The following is a 9,692-nucleotide window of genomic DNA, read 5'->3' on the forward strand; positions in this document are numbered from 1 at the left end:
ACGTTGGCTTCTCGCACGTTCATGCGAGATGTGTGTATCACGACAGTCCCCTTAATGGTTGTATAAGAAAAAAGGAAGACAGAGTTTGTCTTATCGAGCAAATGAGAAAAATGAAGAAAAAGGGGGCCTGTCATAGTCACTTCTACGTCACCCAAGCGATGTGGGCGTGAAGCAAAAAAAGCATCACCACCCTTCACTTAATGGGTTGCGCTACTTCTGTCTTCATCGCCTCACAGTCCGCGAGAAAAAGCGTAAAGGAAAACGAAAGGCAACCGTTGCTGCCACTGGACGCTGTGGCGATGTGTGGTGTGCAAAATCTACTTCAGTTTTTCTTTACAGCTATTTAAGATGTGCATACTCCAATGGTTTTACTAAACGTAGGATGGGATTAACTTTGACCGGCAGATATATCTCACTGTTTCTTGCTGTACAGTTGGGTGAGTATCGGACTATTTATTTTGATTATACTTAAAAACAGTTGCATGTTTGTGTGTATTGTCCGCGTTACTTTTCCACTTGACTTGCGTTTAAAACGAATAATGTCAATGAAACACAAATGATACTATGTGAAACTGCTTTTTATTCATAAGGCTTGCACAAAATATGTTTCCTGCAAAATATAATTAGCCTGCTAAGACGGAGTATTTTTAAAAGAATCGATACGACCGCCTGTGCTTCGTAACAATAGTGAATGCGCCAAACGTTAAGGATCAACTCAAAATCAAATATACTGGGTATTTGTGGACGCAGTTTCGATTTTGCATTTATACGCATCTTATTTCTTTCAGTTTGTCCGAAAAATTGTCATATTTTGCTATCAAACTTTGTAGATTATAATCGATGCACTGTTTTTTTTCTTTTACGAAATTTAAAGAGAACCACATTACGGCTATCTTAAAATACATTGCATAACGTTACAGCTGGAGACGTACACTGCGCTGGCATCTTAATAAGCTGACAGCAGCAGGCACGGATGACATAAATACTTCACACCTAGGAGTGCGAGTTATGGTTGAAATATATTTTCTCGCGAATCTGCATCGACTTGCAAACGTTGGAACCGTTTGCGAAGCAGGTCACCGGTCATCTGTCATGAGTTTAAACACTTTAGAACGCTCAGGACCCCGGTTACTCAGTTACGCAGCAAGCCTTTGCACCAGAATAATTATCCCAGGAATCCACAAAATAAATAAATAAATAAATAAATCACAGTATTACACGTTCTGTAGACATGTGCAGCTACATTTGTATCTTTGAATGAAAATACTATTTACAAAAACCATTCGTTTCCGATTGGAATATACTCACTTTTCTAACATCAAATGTTGTGCTCATAATTGGGTCAGATTCACAGTTAAACGCTAAATATAGGAATTGCGGATGTTGAGAATGTTAGGCAAATAAGAAAACATAAATAATGCTGTTCATTATACAGATACTATATACATTTACTTTCCAAGTTATTTCTATCATGGTTAGTCTATAAACTACTGCATCTTATTGTTCGTAGGATTCCAAACACGTTTTTCAAATTAATTGGTGCCAGAGATGTAGTACTAAATTATAATACCTAACGGCTCTGTCTAGACTCTTAGAAAAAAATATGAAAAAATATCAAAATATATCTGAAAATAAAAAAGCGTCATACAGCCAATATGCATTACTAATGTAGCCTAGTTCACGCATTGCAAGCAGGAATGTATTAGAAATTCACTGATGAAATGCTCGTATCTGTTTCGATTGCCGGACAAACGATATAGAATAAAAATGTTTATAGATACAAAGGGAATTTTATGCTGGATTGATTTCCCTGACCGAATTGGCTTATTGCAGATACCTAGGTTATCCGGAGTAATTACTCCCTCCGACTTTAAATCTGCTACATATTTAAGTCATCTGCAGTAGTTGTGCTTCCTGGCTGTAATTTTCTCGGAATGTATTGTCTCAATTTGTATCGTTATCCTATAGCATGATACCTTGTAACACGTAGATTTTTTATTCATTTTGGTTTTCCGTAGTGTAGTGGCACTGCTTTATTTTAACATTGTAACTGCTTTATTTTATGTTACCTGTTCTTAGTGCCACACACACATATATGTATATAAACCATATTTCTGTGTGTGTGTGTGTGTGTGTGTGTATATAGGCCTATATATACATATATATTGCCTATAAACTTTATATATATATATATATATATATATAATATATATATATATATATATATATATATATATATATCTTATTTGCCTTTAAACTTTAACACAGTAAAAATTGTTTTATTAAAAAATATTTTAAATGTTCAGCATTAAGCGAAAGGACAGTAACTTTTGGGGCAATGCTGGAATGACCCCCGCCACCCAAATTTAAGAAAAAAATCTGCACAACCACTAAAAATGATATCCCTATCCTTCTATAATTGCCAGCAATTATTATTGTCTTTTTCGCTATAAACCTGACAGTTTCACTGCGCAGACAAAAGATGTAACATTAATTTGAAGCAGATGATTGACCTTGTCTTTGTCTTATATAATCTATCGGGTTTTTTTCGATCGTTGTACTAACAAAAATGTCTTAATATTTTTTGTTCGGGTGAACTCGATTTACTATTATTCTGCACTGTAGTCGTTTTACCTACGCGTAATTCTTGCTTAATGTCCGTCTTTTTGGTCTCACAAATTGAACTGATCATTCGCGCCAGAGCGACTCTACCTTACGTCCACTCCTATCAGCACTGATCAGGATAAATAACACGTACAAGGTTCCGCAGTTTGACTGCAGCCACTCAACCGGAGAGCTTGTCAAATTGTTACAATCTGATCAATTGACTAAATCTCCTGCTCAACGAACCGCGAGCGGACGGAAGGAAAACACATGCTTCCCAATAACTGGCTCCTGCACGGAAAAAAATGTCCGGCCAAGATGAGAGAGACAACCTTTTTTAGGTTGCATGTCCCTTGTGTGCGCCAGTCTTTGAGCTCCGCCCACAAAATAATTGAGGAGAGTCTTTCTCATGAATACGAGACCTGCATGAAGCTACCCTCGCGCAGACATCAGCTCACACAGTGTGTATAACGGACCCTTTACCCTCTACTGTAAATTAAGTCCCACCCCACCCCCATGCACGGTAGCACAAAGAAACACACCTCCCATCTAGACTCTAGACGAATTACCTCATCTTTCTTCCGTCGAATCCAGCTCGCGGACAATGTAACCTGCGTGGTGTTATCTCTGCAGTCACGGAGATGGGCGGATAGAACAATGCATGTAGCTTACTGTCTTCAAATCATTGTGAGAAAATGCGCACTTCCCTCGGTGCATATACTACAGTAATCGAATGATATATGAAAATGTTAAATTGTGCATTTAAAAAAATAATAGAATTTAAAGTATTTTATACTATAGGCCTATGTATCAAGTAATTTGCCTAAAGCATGTTGATAACGCATAGGCCTACATTATACACTTGCATACTTGAATATAATCGCGTAAATTGTTTTATTCCTGTGGCGTAATTAAAATAGGATTAGTTGACCATTACAAATTTAATTACTACAATTAACGCGCGATGTTTAACAGAACGTAATACATGTCTTTCCCTCTGATTTCAGTGTATCTGCTTCAGGAGGTGGGCGCTACAGGGAAATGTGATACTGTATTTAAAGGTTTCTCCGATTGCCTGCTCAGACTGGGCGAAAGCATGGTGAACTACCCACAGGAGTTGGACGATCGAGAAAACCTAAAGACCATCTGTTCGTAAGTTGCGCTCTTCGCCCTGCAGACTTCGCTTTGTACGGCAAGGGACACGTGCACCACGACCCAGTTAACGCAGACGGGGATTGGGAGACAGATGGCACGAGACTCCGCATTAATTCGGAAGCGCCAGAACCAGCAGCGGGTGTGGGTGTTCATGCAAGGTCCACATTCACATCTCACCCATTAATTGCAACCAGATAGACCAGGCTTACAAAAAAGGGGCGGTGAGGTCAGCGTCAATTACGGGTATTGGACTACCATGGTGAAATCTCGGGGCTTTGGTGTCTCTGTCACTTATCAATGACAAATTGCAATTGTGTCATGCAAACACAATTGCATGTAGTTTAACGGTCATAATTTTTTTATGTTTGTATTATTTTGAATCGAACTAGTGAACCGAATTGCAAAGAAGGCGTCTGTTAAAAGCGATTTTTATTTATGATATACACTATTTAGGTTGCCTGATGCAATAATTTTGTCGAGCATTCTTAATGTTTCTATTAAGTTACTTAAGTCACACCTCATAAGCCGAAACTGCTAGCAAAAAATGTTACTGGGTTCAGTTTGGATATTAGCGGATGAGCCTGTGTTTCTGCGCATGTCTCTGCCGATAGTAATCCGAAAATAGGCTACGACGCTGCTCAGGTGCGTCTCCTAGCCAGCATGCTGCACTACTGTGCAGGACAGAATAGATTGAAAGTGTTTGATTTCCCATGGGGAGAAAATATTATAAAAGGAAAACTGCAATGGAGGCAAACCCAAGTGTCCCTGGTGTTTCGAGCTCTCATTATTTATCGCGAATATATAAACTCAGGAGACAGCCTCATTCTCAATCAGGATGAACGGTACCGTCTAACAAACGCTTGTATTTGGCTGACAAACACAAAATAATGCATAAGACGATTCAACGTCCAAGCATGCACCTCGCAGCCCAAGTCAAAGCCGAAACACTAAAAAATGTAAAATACAGAAATATTAGGAACGTTAAAATGTCTTAACATTAAAAGAAATAAATGTATTTAAGTGAATATTCACAATAAAGTTACCTATGACGATGGTTATTATAGACAGTATAGTATTTGCACGTTTTACAATTAAAATATGTAAAATGCATTCCTTTGAATTATTTAATTTCATGTTCTCATTCTTGTCGTTATTATTATAATTATTCGATAAATCTATAATAATTCCCCCAATTTGATTATTATGACATAAATATCGTCGATTTTCGTGCTTTTTTCAGGTACTGGGATGACTTCCATGCTTGTGCCACCACTGCCCTGGCGGATTGCGAAGGAGGGGCCACGGAGCTGTGGGAAAAACTCAAAAGGGAATCCAGGAACCTAGAGTTCCGCGGTAGCCTGTTTGAACTGTGCGGAGGAGGCAATGGAGCGTCAGGACGTAGCGGCCGCTCCGGCGTCACGATGCTTCTGACGGCACTTCTCGCTCTAGTGACATGGCTCGCTTTCTAGGAAGCAAAAAAAAGTTAAAATGAAATAAGAAGAGCAAAAAAGGAAAAACAACGTAATACAAAAGAGAAAAAGACTACCAACATGAAAATAATAAGAAAAACGTTTAGCGATCAAATGTATCCAACTGTACACCTACCTGGAGTTGTATACACCAGAAAAGCAACTTTATTCAGACGAGACGACATCCTGATATTGAATCAAACACCGGCAGACCGTCCTCTGGGGATTCTCCGGGATCTTTGACCTGGGGTCAATTTCAACACACGTCTATTTCAGCAGCGCTTCAACAGGAATTACTACAACGACGGCATCTCACTCAAACACAACTGTGGTACCTACATCAGTTGATTCACAGGACAAGGAATTCAGCAATATTAACTGTAGGCAAATACAAAACGTATATTGTGTAGATAAATAGCATTAAAGCACAATCTGATGTCCCGGCTTATACTATGGTTAAATTTCACAAATAGCGGCCATAATTCTACTCTTAATACATTACAAAATGCAGAATTGCAATTAATCCCAGGTCGGCTTCTACACGATCCAGTAATAAATGTGTTTATTTATATATTTCCATTTGCCAAGTGCATCACGTCAAGCCAAGTAAAAAATGGAGACCGACGGAGGATATTATTGCTGTGATCAAGTTAGACTCACGCGACCACTGTCCGAACAACGACAGCAAGGGAATTAAGGAAATGCAAAAACTGAGCACCCTAAATTATGGAAGACTGGGTAGCCTGGTATATATACATATATGATATATACACATATATGATATATATGTGTGTGCGTGAAGAATGATGTGACTGTTTCCACTGCACTTCACATGGTGTTTCTGACATTCCATGCATCCAGATGAAAAAAAGAGATGTAACGTCACCACGACAACATGCAGGCTGCGAAATTAATTAGTGGAATGGAGTGAAATTTGCTAGCTTTATTTGATGTTGCCAAGGCATAGATCACGTTTCACTGTATTTTGTTTGTTTGTTTATAGAGATGTTGCATATTACCCCTAACTATTCCAAAACTATAAAAAGATAAAGGGGATCTATATATATATCAAATCATTTTCAGAAAAAAACAGAGATAACTAAACCCTAAAGATTTTAAATCAGAGTACTTATTATATAGGCATACTAAAACCAGATTGCTACAAAGTATAAAAATATATTAAATAAATCAGTTATTGTTTGAAACTTAAATGTGTGGTTTTCTTCGGAGCGTCTACAGGCAGATCGAGAGTTCGGTTCGGTCAATCCGAAACTAAAGTTAAAGTCATTATAACTGGATGATGCGCACGGAACGGTTTTTAGTCATTTAAATGGTCTATAGGCATAAAGGACTCGATTTACTTTTTTGTTTGATATATCGGTTGTCTTTCGTAGTTAGATGTTTCGAAATACTGGCAATTATATTTAATCTCCTACATGTAAAATTGATACTGGGAGTGGAATGTGTGAAAAATAGAAAAAACGAATGATAGTTCTATAAAAGGAAATACAACTTGTTTTCAAAATTAATAAGACATTTGTGATTGAGTGGCCGATGCCCCCCTCCCTCGGGGTTGGCAGAAAGTCAATTTCAGTCAACGACCTATTTTTAGCACGGACTCTGTGGTTTTGTTATCTTGCATTTTAAATGACTGCCATTTAAAATTTCTTGTACTGACTTACTAATTTAACTTCAGTCCAACGTTTGATGCAAGAAACAAAAATGCAATGTGACTGAGAAATGAAAATATATAAATGATATATAAATTTTATAATAGCGAACAGCATATTGTTCAATATAAATAGACGGTTATTCTTAAAATTTCGAATCTGTAAAATCTCCGAGCAATCCAGCTACATTTCGTTTGTTGGCGCAACGATTACACTACAAAAAAATAATCAATATGCCTAAATGTGTGTTAGTAATGTGTAAGACTAAATGTATTTGAAACTGGTGTTTCGCATTTTGTAACTGAAATAATATTTTGGGTTTTAAAAATGATTATTCGCAGAAAGCTATTTTCTGTCCTTCGTTAATGTAATTTGTACTCAGGCCTTCGTTGATTTTAACTGCATAGAAACGGTACATATATTCCATTATACGCTGAAGATTACAAAATATTTTAGTACGTTTAAGACTTGAGACATGAAATTTTTGGCTTTCCATTGACGTTTAGAGGTTTACTGAATGGTAGCTCTGAAAACGCAAGGTTAAATGCCAAAAACTATAAATATCGAATTAATCGTTTGTAGTCGCATTTTGTTAGCACCAAATCCCTCGTGTTTTAACCATTTTCTCTTAAAAAATATCAAGGTGGCTTGCTATTTTATGATTCCAGCTTTTCCATTTATCAACGTATACAATTTCACAGGCAAAAGAGCTCGTAGCATAAACCCGAAAAGAAATCTCGTTAACTTTCCTTTGCTAAAAAATAGTAATAAATAACCTAGACATTTAATAAATTACTCATGAATTACTTATATACAATAACCACAAGAGTGAATTACAGTTTTACCCTCTAGCTTACCCGGACTTCAGTTTGAGGTAAAAATTGTCAGATTCAATTTTCCATTAATTTAGGTGAAACCAAACGTAATATAAACCATGAAAACAGTTACATATGCACATGTAAAATAAAATACATTTGAATACATCGCAGTCATTGCACACATTACAAACTTGTTCAAATTATAAATGGTTTCAAGGTTTATTTTGCAAACATACAATAGTGGCCCATTATTCGATAGAAGGACAAAAATATCTTGTATTTAAGCGGTCAGATAGTTACCCCGAAAGATGTAAAGCGCCGTATTATTAGGATAAAAGATAATTATCCAATTAGCTAGCAAGTAATTTGTTTCCATCACGTGACGTTTTGATTTACAGATTTTTAGATAGCGCATCCTATTCTTCTCTCGCGATAACTCAGGTTATCCCTGGAATGCTTGTAAGGAGGCCTGGAAAAGCGTAAAAACACGGGGGAGAGAAATTAAGTCTCAAAATTATTAGGTGCACGTTGTCAAAACCCTTGTCTGGATGGATGAAGTTCTCCCCCTGATCGGTCCGATACTCCCGTCATTTGAAAAGATGACTTAAATCCGCACCCCCTGCAACCCAAGGCAAGTAAACAACATAAAACATTAACATGGTCTGCGCTGTGGATAAAAACAAACGATTAACCGAGAAACTGTCATTATCTACATCACAAACAAAGCAGCATACGTAAAACCCACCTGGCCATTCAAGTTACTCATTTTATTGTTCTGCAAAAAAAAAAAAAACATGCTTCAAGGTTATTGTTCTCCTCTCTGTGGTTTTGTATTTTTCATGAGTCAAGGCAGCAGTTTACTTGCAGAAACATTTACCACGCATGCTGTTTTCTTCTGGGTGTATAAAAAACATGGCACTTGTGGTAAAATCCTTCTGTGTTAAAGTAGGTAGGAAAATGGCCTGTTTTCACACAGTTGATGTCTGTGATATGTACTTCCAGGTCAAACAAACAGGGTGTGTGCACACATACATGTGGATGACTGGACTATGATGCCTTTTTATTTACATATTATGAGACTTTTTCAATGTATTCCTTTTCTTGAATTATTTATGTTTCATATTTTTTTCTGCCAATGAACCTGTCAGTCCTCATTATTCAGGCGATGCATTCTGAAGAAATTTTTATGGTTATAGAACTGGAGAATAACATCACAAGCCCAGGCATGCTCTAGGACACCTTGCCAGTCTACGGCTTGGCACTGACCTGCTGGAACAATGGTCTCCAGGCAAATTACATTGTTCATGTGGATATGGGCAGGGGGGGTTGGGCATTCGATCAGGTATGCATACATTTGCACATAAAAGTTCCGTAGCGAATAATTAATGTCTCTGCAAGATGGTGTCCCCTCATTCACGCCTACATCAATATGTCCTCTTCTGGCTAATGTTCTGAAGCTACAAACGTTCACCAGCTTTGATGTCCACAAATGTCCATACCAGTGCATTATGGGATACGTACCCTTTTTTTATTTTATTTTTTTTACATTGTAGCATTCCGTCCAGAATGATGCAGGGGGCAGTATATTCTGACTTCGCATTGACCAATATCTTCCGATCAAGCGATACAGATACAGTTTAAGATGTAAGGAACATGCTGTTGTGATTTTTTTCATCCGAACAGCACTGTGCCATATTGCATTCATACCACACAGACGATGGGATGCAATTAGTGGCAGAGGGAGGGGAGTGTTTCAGGCTCTGCCTGGCAGAACGAGAATTTGGGTGCTCTTAGATTACTGATAGTTATAATATAGCTGCAAATGGCATCGCAAAAACCTGGTGGCTCCCAGTGCGATTTGCAGAGCCAATGTTACACTGCAGAAGCATTAATAATGTAGGCTTTCGTGGGTATTTTTATATCTCTGCCTGAATTTCAGGCATCGTGTGGAGAGGGAGAGGACCAGCATTCCACAC

At 37.8% G+C, this 9,692-nt stretch overlaps 1 protein-coding gene across 1 annotated transcript; it reads left to right on the forward strand.

The window, feature by feature from the left end:
* The first annotated feature begins 211 nt into the window (after nt 1–211).
* On the forward strand, nt 212–6,439 carry nrn1b (neuritin 1b). Its single transcript, XM_023841189.2, has 3 exons — nt 212–437; nt 3,612–3,756; nt 5,000–6,439. Exons 1-3 carry the CDS (start codon nt 383–385, stop codon nt 5,226–5,228), a joined length of 429 nt encoding a protein of 142 aa, XP_023696957.1. The 5' UTR covers nt 212–382; the 3' UTR covers nt 5,229–6,439.
* Nucleotides 6,440–9,692: the final 3,253 nt, after the last annotated feature.

The sequence above is a fragment of the Paramormyrops kingsleyae genome, chromosome 4, assembly GCF_048594095.1.
Source record: "Paramormyrops kingsleyae isolate MSU_618 chromosome 4, PKINGS_0.4, whole genome shotgun sequence".
Lineage (NCBI taxonomy): Eukaryota > Metazoa > Chordata > Actinopteri > Osteoglossiformes > Mormyridae > Paramormyrops > Paramormyrops kingsleyae.

Coding starts and splice junctions, on each gene's coding strand:
- nrn1b (XM_023841189.2), top strand. CDS start 383: ATGGGATTAACTTTGACCGGCAGATATATCTCACTGTTTCTTGCTGTA. Junction 438..3,611: donor GTTTCTTGCTGTACAGTTGG/GTGAGTATCGGA, acceptor CTCTGATTTCAG/TGTATCTGCTTCAGGAGGTG. Junction 3,757..4,999: donor AACCTAAAGACCATCTGTTC/GTAAGTTGCGCT, acceptor TGCTTTTTTCAG/GTACTGGGATGACTTCCATG.